We start from the raw sequence: 16152 nt of genomic DNA on the forward strand, positions 1-16152 counted from the left end.
CCATCAACATGGACTCAGGAGCACAGGCCACAGATACCAGCATAGTTCCCAGTGGCAGTCTGGCCAATGGATGTCAAAACGGTTCAGAAGCAGTATAGACCACAGATGTCCACAGGACCTCCACTGGGGCTCAGCATGATCTCCAACCATAACTAAGACTATAGACTAAGACTACAGACATCAATGTAGCCCTCAGCTAAAGCGCAGATTATAGACATCAACATGGCTTCAGGCGTTGGCACAGACCACGGACATCCAACTGGCCTTCAGTGGTTCCACAGGCCACAGACAACAGCATGGCCCCTGTCTGCAGCAGGACCACCATGGACCCCCAACACGGCCTGCAGCAGCAGCATGGACCACTGCCACCTCCATGGGGTCAGGTGGCAGCACAGACGACAGACATCTGTATGACCTTCGGTGGTAGCACAGACCATGGGCATCAACTTGGCCCCTGGCTACAGAAGGGCCATGGGCCCAACATGGCCCTCATTGGTAGCATGGCCCACAGCTACATCATGGTCTCAGGTGGCAGTACAGGCCAAGCACATCAATGTGGTCTGCAGCAGCAACCTGAACCACAGACACTGTAGTATTCCAGACTGTGGACGTTGGCCTGGCTTCCTGTAGTATCATGGGTCTCGAACATCAGCATGGCCTCCATCAGCAGCCCAGACCATAGGCATCCACATGAACTACAGGCTACAACATGGCCTGGGGTAGCAGCATGGACCATGGGTACCAACATGGCCTCAAGGGACAGCATGGACCATGGAGGTCTTTCAAAGAGGTCCAATCCAGAAAATGGACTTTTCTTCCTCTTGGATATCCTGTCGTTGCTCAAAGCCAGGGCTCTCGGCTGGATGGTGTGTTCAGGGGCTGAGTCTTGCTGCACAGCACCCTGCTGACCCTACTCAGTTACAATATGTTCCCCACAACCAGAGCCTTCTCTCAACCTGTCCCCACAGTCATATCTCTAGCTGTGTCTCTCTCCACCCCACACACTCCCTTGCTCCATCTCTCCCACCTCTCCCACCTCTCCTTTGTATATTCATTCAGTGTCACTGGAAACTGCAATGTGTCACACAGTATATTTTTCCCCAAACACTTATACATGAAAATATTCATTGCAACAAATATTCATCCATTCAAGTTGTTGGTCTGGTTTCCGGTTTCTGCTACACCACAAATTCTGGACCATCACCAAGACTAGTTTTGGATATTCTGCTCTTGCCCAGAGTCAGGGTGATCCTATGATGAGGCTCCAGGCTGCTGCACACCTCCCGGTCCTCGATGTTTGCCACCCTGAGGGTCCACTGGCTCAGCCTTTGTGCTTGTAGCCTGCACTGCTACCCTTTAGTCTCCCTCCCAGAAATATGGGTGACAGCCATGGTTTCATGATGGGACCAGCTGGCAGGCATAGGACTGGCCCTACTCAGAAATGACATCTGGCTCTGCAGGACCAATCCCTCCACATGCTCCAGCAACTTGTAGATGGAGTAGATGTTGGCGTGGACCAACTCAATGAGCAGGATCTGGGGATTTGAGTTGGCCAGACCAGACCTTTTGGTGAGGGACGTTGCTCTTCATTAAATAATGTGAAGTGGGAAGACCCGCTTTTAACCTAGACCCTTTGAAGTAGGAAGATCCACCATTAATCTGGGCCACATGTTCTGCTGGCAACCTATTTGAAGAACATGGAAGAAGGAAGCTTTTGCTCTTTGTCTGGCTGCTCTTGCTCTCATTAGCAAGTCCATTCCTTCACTGGCATTAGAGCCTGCTTCTTCAGAATTCCAATGAATACCGAAGACCAGCTGAGACATTTGAATAACAACTAGATTCTTTCTCTTGGTATACAACCATTGTTAGACTAGCTGGACCACAGTCGGTAAGCCACTGTAATAAATCTTCTCACACACACACACACACACACACACACACACACATACACACACACACACACGTGCGCGCGCGTGCACATGCATATGTATATATGCATATATATGTATTCATTTTATATAAGTATATATATTCATTCTCTAAGTTCTGTCCCTGTAGAGAACACTAACACATCTATTAAAATGGAAAACTGGACACACCCAAAGGCCACATCTAAAGGCTATGCATGGCCGCTTACTGCTCTGACTTGTAGAAAGAAGCCTGGTTCTGAGACCCTCAGAGAAAGTCACAATTTATAGGAGTGCTGGAGGAAACACCCAGTGCTGGCTAGCTGACAGCTTTCTTGGCATAACTAAAATGCTTTGTAGGGAGACAACACATTGACATCATGTATCATCCTGCTTCTTGGAGCATTTGGCAATGTATGAGGTCCTCAACATGACTGGATGATACACTCCACCAGGCACTTACTATGCAACAGGCAGTAAGCCAAGCATTTCCACACATTTCATTTATTTATGTAGATTCCCTGAATAGATGAGGGAACTGATACCTAGACTGAATTCCTGCTACCTTAGACCCTATATGAGTAAGATTTATAAGCATCCTTTTATGTGTGTTTGTGATCATGTATGTATGCACACACGTATGTGTAGGTATGAATGCATGGGGATGTCTGTTCACATGTAGACCAGAGGTCTATCTCAGTGCCTCTCTCCATTACTCTCCATCTGATTTTTTGAGATGGGGTCTCTTCCTAAATCTGGTGCTCATTGATTCTGCTAGACTAGTTGGCCAGCAAACCCTGGGGATGGCTTCTCCTCTGTCTCTTCAGAGCAAGAACTATAGGAATTCGCTGCTATACTCAGCTTTCTTGTTCCTGGGGATTGAGTGCATGTCTCCATGCTTGCACTGCCAGCACTTTACGGAGCCATCTCCCCAGCCTTATCGGTTCCTCTGTGTACCCTTATCCCTAACACATCTAGCAGGTGCACAAGTCTTTGTTGAGCAATGGGTTAAGTAGGCTACAGTTAAAAGCACATAGCTTGTTGGCTCCACAATTGTCTCTTGAAGCTCCTCTACACGGCAGGTTCACATGAGCAAGTGGCTAGTGTTCAGTCAGTTTACCAGAGTGAAATGACTGGCCTCTTCAGCAAGCTGACATAAACTGCTAAACTAAGAAAACAGGGCAATTAGACCTAGGTGTACAAGCTTTTCATCTCAGCATGTGACAGGCAGACACAGGCAGATGGTTGTGAGTTCTAGGATGGCATGGTCTGCACAGTGAGTTCCAGGGAAGAAGGAGAAGGAGAAGGAGAAGGAGAAGGAGAAGGAGAAGGAGAAGGAGAAGGAGAAGGAGAAGGAGAAGGAGAAGGAGAAGGAGAAGGGGAAGGGGAAGGGGAAGGGGAAGGGGAAGGAGAAGGAGAAGGAGAAGGAGAAGGAGAAGGAGAAGGAAAGGAAGGAGAAGGAGAAGGAGGAGGAGGAGGAGGAGAAAGGAGAAGGAGAAGAAAGGAGGAGGAGAAGGAGAGGGAGAAGGAGAAGAAGAAGAAGAAGAAGAAGAAGAAGAAGAAGAAGAAGAAGAAGAAGGAGGAGGAGGAGGAGGAGGAGGAGGAGGAGGAGGAAGAAAGAAGAAGAAAGAAGAAAGAAGAAGAAGAAAGAAGGAAGAAGGAAGAAGGAAGAAGGAAGAAGGAAGAAGGAAGAAGGAAGAAGAAGAAGAAGAAGAAGAAGAAGAAGAAGAAGAAGAAGAAGAAGAAGAAGAAGAAGAGGAGGAGGAGGAGGAGGAGGAGGAGGAGGAGGAGGGGGAGAGGGAGGAGGGAGAAGAGGAGGAAGGAAGAAGAGGAAGAGGAGGAGAGAAAAGGAAAGGAACCTGGCATGTAAAGTCATGCATATGACACCTTATTTGCAAATCCAGAGCAATCTCTGGTTGGTTTATAAGAAACAAAGAGAACTTTCCAACGTGATTTTTACCATCTCACATTTCCACAAGCAAACAAGACTTCTGGCTTCTCTCCATCCTCGCTAGCCCTTCAAGCTGTGTGCCTGGATGTTTCAAGCTGCTCTTATTACCTGAACAATCTTGTAGGGACAGCAGTAGAACCGTTTGAGGCTATATTGCTCCAGCAGCAACCTGCATTTTTTCAAAGTTTCTCTCAAGTTCTTGCTATTGTTGTCTCTGTCCTGCATGATATCTAGAAAGAAAATGCATGCTTGGCTTCCATTCTTTCTTACTCTTTCACATCTCTGTGGTTTTCACTTGAACAAATTAATGTAATCTGAAGGTAGGCTCTGCCCTCTTCCTGATAAAGCAATGTATACAAACAGCCAAAGGGAGATGAAAAGGGTTTTTGTAAGAGCAGAGGTTTGGAGTGATTTGCTGAGTACAACATAGGAAGACTGTGACACTAGCCCACTGGAGGGGAGTTTGGAGGGTGTTGGATGAGGCTTAAATACTGCCAAAGCCTTCATTGATCACAGACCTTCCTGCACACCTTGACTCGCTGACTTGAGTAACCTACTCCCATCATGCTGCCTCGTTTTCTATGGTTTGTTTTTGCTGTTTTTGCTGCTTTGATCCTTTGAGACAGGATCTCTCTATGTGGCCCTGGGTGTCCTGGAACTTGCTATTGTAGACTAAGGGTGGGCTCAAAGTCACAGAGATCTGCTTTCCTCTGCCTCCTGAATGCTGGAATCAGAGCTGTGTGCCACCATGCTTGTCTTGTTTCCCATGTTTTAATGTAACTTCATCTTGCTGGACAGTGCATTGTAAATATTTGTTGAATCAATAATTGAATTATTTGGTCTCAGGCTGCCCAAATATCCAGAAATAACCTTAAACTGGACTACAGGAGGATTTCTACCAGTTAGATAAAAGCTAGTATTCCTAGCAGGACACAGTGATACACACTTTTAATCCTAGCACTTGGGAGGCAGAGACAGGAGGATCTCTATGAGTTCCAGGTTAGCTTGTTCTACTTAGTGAGTTCTAGGACAGCTAGAGCTACATAGTGAGACCATGTGTACTGGCTAGTTTTGTGTCAACTTGACACAAGCTGGAGTTATCACAGAAAAAGGAGCTTCAGTTGGGGAAGTGCCTCCATGAGATCCAGCTGTGGGGCAGTTTCTCAATTAGTGATCAAGGTGGGAGGGCCCCTTGTGGGTGGGACCATCTCTGGGCTGGTAGTCTTGGATTCTATAAGAGAGTAGGCTGAGCAAGCCAGGAGAAGCAAGCCAGTAAAGAACATCCCTCCATGGCCTCTGCATCCGCTCCTGCTTTCTGACTTGTTTGAGTTCCAGTCCTGACTTCTTGGTGATGAACAGCAGTATGGAAGTATAAGCTGAATAAACCCTTTCCTCCCCAACTTGCTTCTTGGTCCTGATGTTTGTGCAGGAATAGAAACCCTGACTAAGACACCATGTATCAAAAAACCAAACCAAACCCAACCCAAACCAAACAAGCCAGTATTCCTTAGGAATTTGTGAAGCCAGTTCCCATCTGCTAAAAGGAGTAATTTCTCTTACCTCTGGCAAAAAGGGCATATGGCTCTCCATTGATGTGTAACCACAGCTGCTTATCAAAGCCCATACTGACTCTAGGCTCCCTCAAACCGAGTTTAATCTCTTTATAAGAGCAAGGTTTTCCCCCTGCCCTTTTATCCCTTGCTATCTCTCTCTCCCTCACTTGCTATCCTCTTGCCCCTGATAGTGTCAAGTCAATATATAAATTCTCCCTCTCTCTCCCTCTACCTCTCCTTCTTCCCTCTCCCTCTTCCCTCTTCCCTCTTCCCTCTCCCTCTTCCCTCTCCCTCTCTTCCTCTCTCCCTCCCTCCCTCCCTCCCTCCCTCCCTCTCTCCCTCCCTCCCTCCCTCTCTCCCTCCCTCTCTCCCTCCCTCCCTCCCTCCCTCCCTCCCTCCCTCTCTCCTCTCCCTCTCTCCCTCTCTCCCTCCCTCCCTCCCTCCCTCTCTCCCTTTCTCCCTCTCTCCCTCCCTCCCTCCCTCTCTCCCTTTCTCCCTCTCTCCCTCTCTCCCTCTCTCCCTCTCTCCCTCTCTCCCTCCCTCCCTCCCTCCCTCCCTCTCTCCCTTTCTCCCTCTCTCCCTCTTTCTCACTCAGAGGGCCCTCGCTATGCCATTCCTCTGCCTGCTTTTCACCTATTCACCTGTTTGATTTCTGTTTATTCTTCCCCTTATCTTCAGAAAGCCTTTTCTGAATCCCACAACTCATTTGACCCTTACTCATGGATCTACAATTTTCCTTCATATTAACGCTAATGGCACTTGTTTGTTGACTCTGGATCCCCACTAGACTGTGATATAAAGATTGGGGGCCTTCGTACTCTAGTTTCTATTTGTCTTACTTAAGGTTCTATTGCTATAATAAACACCATGACCAATACAACTAGGAGAGGAAAGGGATTATTTGGCTTACACTTTCATGTCACTGTTCATCATTGAAGGAAGCCAGGACAGGAACTCACTCAGGGCAGGAACCAGAGCCAGGGCTGAAGCAGAGGCCATGGAGGGGTGCTCCTTGCTGTCGTTCTCCTTGTGGCTTGTTCAGACCCCAGACCACCAGCCCAGAGATGTCCCTGTCCGAAATGGGCTGGGCCCAGCTATATTAATCACTAATTAAGAAAATGCTCTATAGGCTTGCTTACAGCCCAATCTTATGGAGGCATTTTCTCAGTTGTGGTTCCTTCCTCTAAGATGACTTTAGCTTGTATCAAGTTAATATAAAACCAGCCAGCACACTGTTGAACCCCAAATCATCACTAAATAAATAGTTATGGGATAAAGTATGGAGGCCCAAATGATGGTAAGGACCTCCCCCACTTCTGACCAAACCAATTGTTCCAGTTTGTTTTTATGGCCACATGTCTGGTTACTTACAGCTATGCAGATATAGGGCACTAGGGGTGGGGATGGGGTGGGCGTTGGGGTGGGGGTGGGAGTGTCCAAGCCAGTGTTATGGTTCCAATGTTGAAGTCAGTGTCTTAGTCACTGTTGTGTTGCTATGAAGAGACACCATGACCAAGGCAACTCTTATAAAGGAAACACTTAATTGGGAGACTTGCTTACAGGTTCAGGAGATTAGTCCTTAGGCAGAGAGCATGGAGGCAAAGAGGCATGGTGCTGAAGAAGTAGCTAAGAACTGCATCTTGACCCAGAAAGACTGGACCTGGTATGGGCTTGAAACCTCAAAACCCAGATCCAGTGACACACTTTCTCCAACAGGGCCACACCTCCTAAACCTTCTCAAATAGTGCCACTATCTGGGATTAAGCGTTCAAATTCATGAGCCTTTGGGAGCCATTCTTATTCAACCCACCACATCCAGCATTGCTCCTCTCTGCCCACAGACTACATATCTTTCTCTCTACAAATGGCTAAAGAACAGGGTTCTGGACCTTGGGAAGGAGGGCAGGAGGAGTGTTAGAGATTAGATCCCACCTTCATTCCACAGTGTCTTACATTTCAGTCTCAGAGTGATATGAAGCAGGTAGTGTGTCCCCTCTGCAGCCTCCTCAGCCACCTCTTTCTGTGGGTCCCCACACAGCAGCGCCATCACAGCCACGAGATTCCCGAGCCTCTGGAACTGCAGTGGAAGCTGAGTGAGAAGGAAAGTGCTGTCAGATATGGGGATATTCCTACTGTAGTTTGGAGTTGTTGAGGAGTAATCAAATCTCTGTCCCCAAATCAAGAAAAGTGAAAGGCCACAGGCAGCTCTTAGACCTCTGGAGGGCTGGCTAATGTTTCACAGATTTGATATAATCCTGACAGAGGGCAACCTAAATTATGAACACATTCTAAAAAGCAAGGTGGCTTTGGCAGTAAAGATATTCATTCCAGCAGTAGTATTGATTGATTGATTGGTTGGTTGGTTGGTTGGTTGATTGATTGAGAAAAGGTTTCTGTGTGTAGCCTTGAGAGTTCTGGAATTCACCCAGCACTGTTTTTTGTTTGTTTGTTTGTTTGGTTGGTTGGTTTTAGGTGTTTTTTTTTGGGGGGGGGGGGCGGGGAGCGTTTCAAGACAGGGTTTCTCTGTATAGCCCTGGCTGTACTGTTTTTAAAGATCACATTTTGAAAATATTTGCCTAGTAATGGAAAAGCATATTATGGTAGAGTCATCCTATGAATATAAATATTAGAAATCAAGTGTCTAGCCTGGAGGTGTGGCTCTGTAGTATAGCATACATGTATCCTTTCTCAGAACCCAACAGCATAAAAGAACAAAAGCCATGACAAACCAACATTAAAACAAGAAATTTATGATACACTAAAGCATCCCCTTCGGCTTTGTATGACCACAGAGACAGTCCCAGAATACCTCATACCAAAGTCATGCTATATAACACAGTGTGCATTGTGTAATATGATCCCTGCTATTCAGAAGATTGGAGGCAATAGAGAGAGGTGCTTCTACAGCTCTTCAGAAACTCAACACAGAATCAATCTGTGATGGCCTGTGTAGTGGCTATTCCTGGTTGTCAACTTGACAATATTTGGAATGAACTACAATCCGGAATTGGAAGGCTCACCAGTGACCCTTATCTGGAGGCTTGGAGATCCTTATCTGGATCTTGGTTTGAAGATCTTGAGCCATAGTGGCTATGGATTCCAGAAGATTGAATCTCCGAGTTTAAGGAACACACCTTTAATCTGGGCTACGCCTTTCATCTGGGATTAAAGGTGTGGTGGGACACACCTTTAATCTGGGCTACACCTTCTGCTGGAGACAATATAAGGACATTGGAAGAAGGGAGTCTAGCTCTTGCTCTTGCTCCTTCGCCTGCTTGCCATGTGAGACTGAGTAACTGCTAGATCCTTGGACTTCCATTCACAGCTGCGACTGAACAATTGTAAGGAATTGGGCTGCCGACTGTAAGTCATCAATAAATTCCTTTACTATCTAGAGACTATCCATAACTTCTGTGACTCTAGAGAACCCTGACTAATACAGCCTGTTTCAGGGAAACATGGCAGCACTCCACAAAGTTGGACCAGTGATAGTTTTTCTCCTCCCTCCTCCCACTCCCTGGCTCTTTCTCCCTTTGTATGCCTCTGCATGTTCAAGTATATGCACCCCCCCCAAAAAAAAAAAGCTGGGCATGGTGGCGCATGCCTTTAATCCCAGCACTCGGGAGGCAGAGGCAGGCAGATTTCTGAGTTCGAGGCCACCCTGGTCTACAGAGTGAGTTCCAGGACAGCCAGGGCTACACAGAGAATCCCTATCTCAAAAAACAAAACAAAACAAAAAACAAACAAAAAAGTACATGCACTGATGTGAGCACATATGGATGCCAGAGCTCAGTATTAAGTGTTCTCTTCCCCCCCCTCTCCCCCCTCCCCCTCCGTCCCTTCCTCCCTCCATCCCTTCCTCCCTCATTTTGAGACAGGATCTCTTACTGAATCTGGGGCTCACGGTTTCAGCTGGACTAGTTGGCCCAAGAGCACTGGGGATCCTCCCGTCTCTGTGTTGCCAGTGGCAGGGATCACAGGCATGTGCCACCATACTTGGCTTTTCCATGGCTGCTGGAGATCTAACCTCAGGACCTCAGGCTCGAGCGGCAAGCATGTCATCCACTTCCCCAGCCCCAGCAGCCATTTTTTTAAAAACAAAATAAATTGTGGTTGAGAGACATCTCAGTGGTTGAGAATGCTGGCTGCTCTTCAAGAGAATCCAGATTTGATTCCTAGCACCAATGTGGCTCAAGGCTAGACTCTATGTAAGGCCAATTCCAGGTGGTCTGATGCCCAGGCATACATGTGGTGCATAGACATAAATGGTGCTATAAAAATAAAAATATTAAGCCCGATGTGGTGGTGCAGACCTTTAATCCCACCACAGGCAGGCGGACCTCTGAGTTCGAGGCCAGCCTGGTCTACAGAGTGAGTTCCAGGACAGCCAGGGCTACACAGAGAAACCCTGTTTCAAAAACAAACAAACAAACAAACAAACAAAACTACCACAAATAAATAAGTCCTGAAAAGAAGGCATCACTAGCTACATCTAGAGAAGGATCCAAGAGGAACTGAGTTGGAAGCTCTCAGACACTGCTGTAGCAGAAAGTACTCAGGGCTAACTAGTATTGATGGTGTTTCTGTCTGAACTGCACAAGCTAGCTTTCCCTTTCTTCTACCTAAAAAAAAAGATTTTCTATTATAAGTATAGTTATATTAATATATTTTAGCCCCTCAGACTTTATCAAGACATAAACACCACACCCCAGCATAGTGGTTCATGCCTTTAATCTCAACACCCAAGAGGCAGAAGCAGGATAATTTGAGGCCAGCCTGGTCTACATAGTGAATCTGGGGCCAGCCAGGGTGAAAATAATGAGACCTGCCTCAAACAAACAAAACCGGAAAGCCTACTAGAGACTAGATCCCATCTTTAACATTTTTTCTTACCTTTTTTTCTTTAAGTTCCCTTGATTTTTTTCCTTTTTTCTCATTGAAAGTAGGGTTTTGTTTTTTTTTTCATAGAATATATTCTGATTGTGGTTATCCCTCCCCCAGTTCCTGCAGATTGTTCCCACTTAACTACATACCCAAATTCTCACCCTTTCTCTTTCTCCTATTAGAAAACAAACAGGCAACTACAAACTAAAATACCAAATAAATGAGAATAGACAAAACAAATAATCAAATAAACAAAAAGAGCCCAAGGAAAATGTATAGATGCAGAGACACACACATTCACTCACAGAAATCCCATAATTAACATCAAATCAGAAAACATAATACATAGGCAAACTGATGTCAGAAAGGTTAGGCACTCAGGGCACATGTGTGCTGCTCGTCACTGAGCTGCCTTTATTGAATATACTTCAGCATGAAAACCGGAAGCTCTGGCCTGAAGAAGAGGCTGAGTCAAGGCAGAGCTGTCAAGGTTCTGGGAGCTGACCCCTCCCCCTCTGGCCCTGGCCTGGCTTCTTCGCCTTTCTTCCTGAGACACTCTGCAAAGACCTTGGACTCTGGGATCGGGGCTGAGAGATAAACATCTTTATGACAGGAAATAAAACTACCTCCAACCACAGTGACCTCTGCAGGTCAGGTCATCACCCATCCTCCCCTGCAGGCTACCGTCCATGATGGTAAGATTGCATTCTGGAGCAGAAGTCACTGTCTCAGGTAAGTGGACTGCTCCTCTTGACCAGTGACAGCTTTGCACTGCCCCTGCAGACCCCAGAGCTCACACAGTGAGCACCCAGACACAGCCTGAGCGAGGTCACCTGTTTTGGTGTACACCCCTCCTCTTGATTCCCTTTTCTATTAAAAAAAAAAGAAGAAGAAGAAGAAGAGTTAGGTCCCTAAGACCCAAAGCTAAGGGGCTGGCGAGATGGCTCAGTGGTTAAGAGGACTGACTGCTCTTCCAAAGGTTCTGAGTTCAAATTCCATCAATCACATGGTGGCTCACAACCATCTGTAATGAGATCTGATGCCCTCTTCTGGGGTGTCTGAAGACACCTACAGTGTATTTACATATAATAAATTAATAAATCTTAAAAAAAAAAATCTAAAAACCGGAAGTTAAACCTTAACCTGTAAGCTCCACCTGCCCAGAACCTAGTGACTCCATGGAATGCTGGGAATTGTAGTTCCTGGAAAATAACAAAGCCACATGGGAAAATACAGTGGCCATATGGGTTTGTCCTTAAATAGCCCCTACAACTGTGTCTCCTGGCCACTCAGCTAGGAATCCCAGGCACTGATCCTGACTAAAGCCCATGCTAATCGGTATCTACTTAAAGCTTCCTTTAAGTTTGGTTCAAAATTATGGAACTGTTTTGTCTCTGGCAAATCTTGGTATTAACACTACCAGACCCTTAAAAACCAACGTGGGGGGATGTGTGTCACTGAATCTGTTCTTTTCAACAATAGTTACACTGACTGTCTCTTTTCCTTGTCCTTCACTCTTCCTTTTAATTAGCACTTGGGCTGTGTAGATAATCCTAACCTATAGGGGACCCTTGGAGTGGAGCCTTTTTTTATTTTTATTTTTTATCTTTTTAAGACAGGGTTTCTTTGTGAAGCCCTAGCTGTCCTGGAACTTATTCTGTAGACCAGTCAGGTCTTGAACTCACAAAGATCCGGCTTCTGCCCCCTGAGTGCTGGAACTAAAGGTGTGTGCTACCACTGCCCATACAGTGGAGTCTTTTGCTCTAAGACTCTGATAACAGACCTCCCACAGAAAAACACAGAAGGATTTTTACATTGTATAGTCTTTGGATTTGGTTATTTTAGGTGTGTGGGCTTGTTTGATTGATTGATTGATTGATTGATTTTTGTGATTTGTTTAAAAATAATGAAGTTTAAAATAAATTAATAGATTTTAAGTATGAAAAAAAAGATTTTAAGTATGGATTCTAAATGTTAAAATAGAAAAATGAAAAAACACAGTACAGCGAACCACGAGCTTCTGCATAGAACTTCTAGATGCATAGGAGCAGTGGGGCCAGGCTAAGCACCTATGCTGACAATCCTCTCCAAATAAGATCCCAGGGACAGAGACAGAGAGAGAGAGAGAGAGAGAGAGAGAGAGAGAGAGAGCATTTGAAACATCCCTTTAATCCACAGCAAGTAGATGTGGAAGAATTAGAGGAACACCATGCTGACGTCCGGGCAGTTGGTGACGACCAAAGGTCGCTGGAAGTGTAGCAGAAGGAGAAACTCATCACGCTGGGGCAAGACACTGGTGAGAGGGCTGCTTGCCGTCACCCACACTCTGTAATAAAGCTAGCACGGTTCACTCTGCTCTGTCTGCTTCTTCATCTCTGCCCAGGAAAGCTTAAGTAATACACAGTTTAGAGAAATGATGGAGAGTGGGGGAAGCCCCAGCGGCTGCAAGACCTGTCCAGAAGAAGAGACACTACTTTGCAGAAGGAAGAGGCAACAGACACAGAAAGGTGGTCACAGTTTGTGGAAGGGGGTGGGGTGGGGTGAGTGGGGTGTTCTTTTTAGAAGTTATGGCAGAGGATTGACAACAACTGAGAAGTGGGATACTGAAACAGAGAAACTGAAGATTAAAAAGTGGGATCCTGCTGGACAGTGCTGGCGCACGCCTTTAATCCTAGCACTTGGGAGGCAGAGACAGGTGGATTTCTGAATCTGAGGCCAGCCTGGTCTACAGAGGGAGTTCCAGGACAGCCAAGGCTACATAGAGAAACTCGGGGGTGGGGGTGGGGGGGAGTGGGATCCCCAGTGAGAATAAAGGCTCACAGAAAAGGATGCAAACTCTATCTAATAGCATTCCTTTTTGGCTCCACCCAACAGCTACCTGGCTTCCTATAAAAGGGACTGTTTTCTCTCTCTCTCTCTCTCTGCCCCTTCTCTCTCTGACCCCTTTCTACCTCTCTTCCCCCCCACACCCCCTACCTTAGGCCTCTCTTCTCTCTCCTCTTTTCTTCCTCCTCCTTCCACGGCCCCCCACTCCACCCCCGTCTTTCTCTGTCTCTATTCCGTTCTAAACTCCCCTTCCCACGCCCTAAATAAACTCTATACTATACCTGTCGAATGGCTGGTACCTCAGGGGAAAGGGATGGCTCCACATGGGCACCCCTCCCATCTCACCATACCTGGTTCTATCAAACATCTTGGTTTCTTTTTATAAAATACAACAGTGTCAGTTCCTAAGAAAGCTCCAATTCCCCAGTCTCTAAATGGCAGTCCAAATATCCAGAAATAGGCTTGACCTGGACCATAGGCTCTCAGGTGGTTAGTAAAAAGCCAGCATTCCTCAGGAACTTGCAAAGCCAGGTCCCCTCTGAAGGAAATGAGGACATGACAGCTCTAAGGTACAGCGGAGGGAGGATTTTATTGTAGATAAGAGGGAGAGAACAACCAGAGGCTCTGGAAGAGTCCAGACTAAACCTGTCCATAAGGGGAGGAAGGGGGTGAGACAGGAAGAGGAGTGAGGGGCAAAGGGACCAAGAAAGGACCAGAGAGAACCAAGATTTTAGCCAAGAAGCTGGGGTTAGGGAAGTGAGGGCCCTGGGCTGGAGAGGTTTAGGGTAGAGGACAGGGTGTGAGCCCCAGGGCCTGAGGAAGCCAAGCAGACACTTTGGTATGCTAATAGACACCACTGGTAGCCCTTTGTCTCAGATTTCTTTGGAACTTGACACCTTCTACCAAAGGAGAAAGGAGTCATTTCCCTCACCTCAGGCAGAAGAGGCTTGGATACTTGTGGGGCCTCACACTAAAGCAAAGTTCATGCAGGCCTGCAGGCTCCTTCAGTATCACTAGTACTGTTTAACATACTTCAAAGTCCTACCCTGTGTTGGCTAGTTTGTTTGTTTGTTTGTTTGTTTGTTTGTTTGTTTTAAATTTTTTGTGTGTTTATTTAGGGTTTTTGTTTGTTTTTGTTTTGAGATAGGGTCTCTTTACATAGCCCTGGGTGTCCTGGAACTCACTGTGGAGATCAGGCTGGTCTTGAACTCACAAAGATCAGCTTGTCTCTGCCTACCTAGTGCTGCCTTTAAAAGAGTGCATCACCACAGCTAGCTTGTGCTGGCTAGTTTTGGCTAGTTTTATATCAACTTAACACAAGCTGGAATCATGTGAAAGGAGAAAACATCAATTGATAAAATTCCTCTATAAGGAGGGCATTATCCTGAGTGAGGTAACCCAATCACAAAACAAATGATATGTACTCATTGATAAGTGGATATTAGCCCAGAAACTTAGAATACTCAAGATATAATTTACAATCTGCAAAACACATGAAACTCAAGAAGAACGAAGACCAAAGTGTGGACACTTTGCCCCTTCTTAGAATTGGGAACAAAACACCCATGGAAGGAGTTACAGAGACAAAGTTTGGAGCTGAGACAAAAGGATGGACCATTTAGAGACTGCCATATCCAGGGATCCATCCCATAATCAGCCTCCAAACGCTGACACCATTGCATACACTAGCAAGATTTTGCTGAAAGGACCCTGATGTAGCTGTCTCTTGTGAGACTATGCCGGGGCCTAGCAAACACAGAAGTGGATGCTCACAGTCAGCTATTGGATGGATCACAGGACCCCCAATGGAGGAGCTAAAGAAAGTACCCAAGGAGCTAAAGGGATCTGCAACCCTATAGGTGGAACAACATTATGAACTAACCAGTACCCCGGAGCTCTTGTCTCTAGGTGCATATGTATCAAAAGATGGCCTAGTTGGCCATCACTGGAAAGAGAGACCCACTGGACACGCAAACTTTATATGCCCCAATACAGGGGAACGCCAGGGCCAAAAAGTGGGAGTGGGTGGGTAGGGGAGTGGGGGTAGGGTACGGGGGACTTTTGGGATAGCATTGGAAATGTAAATGAGGAAAATACCTAATTAAAAAAAAAGATTTAACATTTTTAAAAAAATTCCTCTATAAGATCCAGCTGTAGGGCATTTTCTTAATTACTGATGGATGAGGGAAGGCCCAGACCATTGTGGGTGGGGCCACACCTGGGCAGGTGGTCCTGGAATCTATAAGAAAGCAGGCTGAGCAAGCCATGGGGAGCAAGCCAATAAGAAGCACCCCTCCATGGCCTCTGCATCAGCTCCTGTATCCAGGTTCCTGTTGCTTGGTTTCCTGTCCTGACATCCCTTAATGATGAGCTACAATTAGAGGTATAAACCAAATAAACTCATTCCTCCCTGACTTGCTTTTTGTCATAGTGTTTCTCCACAGCAATAGAAACCCCGATTAAGACATGGCCCTTCTCACTTCCTCCCCTACTGTTGGTAATTGGTTCTAAGGCTTTGTCTTAACTCAGCTCCCAAAGCTGTGCTTCCAGACCTGAGGGTTCCTGCCCCCAGCTGGCTTTGATTGATAATAAAAGATTGCTGTACAGCCAGTGGCTGGGCAGGGAGATGGGGCAGGACTTTTAGATTTCTCAGACAAGGGACCAAGAGGGAGAGGAAGAAGAGAGAATTGCCATGATAGGGAAGCAAGAAGATGAAACTTTTAAAGTCCCACCAGCCTGTAAGGCCCTGGGGGCCACTTCCCCATTGGGTCTGGGGTAGCAAAGATGAAATAAACATTTTAAAAGATGTTAATTCAGGAATACCAGAGAGGAGTGTTTACTAGCCCTGGGGAGGTTTAGAAGTGCCCAACCATTGAACTAGTCAAGGCATATCAAAATTAGCTGGCATATGTGTATCTTTCATTTGAAAATCCAGAGGGCTCTTGGGTAGGTGTGGTATGTGACCTCCTGGGTGCCATTCGCAGCTGCACCTTCCCATAAACCCCTGCAGGTCTCAGGCTCCTCTCCCTGC

General features: G+C 46.3%; 1 protein-coding gene across 8 annotated transcripts in view; it reads right to left on the reverse strand.

Annotated features, from left to right (window-relative positions):
- The window catches only part of Mroh8 (maestro heat-like repeat family member 8), a 71145-nt gene that overhangs the window by 25802 nt on the left and 29191 nt on the right, over positions 1–16152 (reverse strand). For 7 of the 8 annotated variants that reach the window (XM_017319159.1, XM_017319160.1, XM_017319162.1 and 4 more), the window contains 2 exons: positions 7365–7500; positions 3967–4088 (listed from right to left, as the gene is read on the reverse strand). In XM_017319159.1, the coding sequence (XP_017174648.1) occupies positions 3967–4088; positions 7365–7500 (258 nt within the window). Of the gene's footprint in view, positions 1–3966; positions 4089–7364; positions 7501–16152 lie in introns of those variants that run through there. The other variant, XM_017319163.1, reaches the window with a different exon arrangement.

The sequence above is a fragment of the Mus musculus genome, chromosome 2, assembly GCF_000001635.26.
Source record: "Mus musculus strain C57BL/6J chromosome 2, GRCm38.p6 C57BL/6J".
In the NCBI taxonomy this organism is placed as follows: domain Eukaryota; kingdom Metazoa; phylum Chordata; class Mammalia; order Rodentia; family Muridae; genus Mus; species Mus musculus.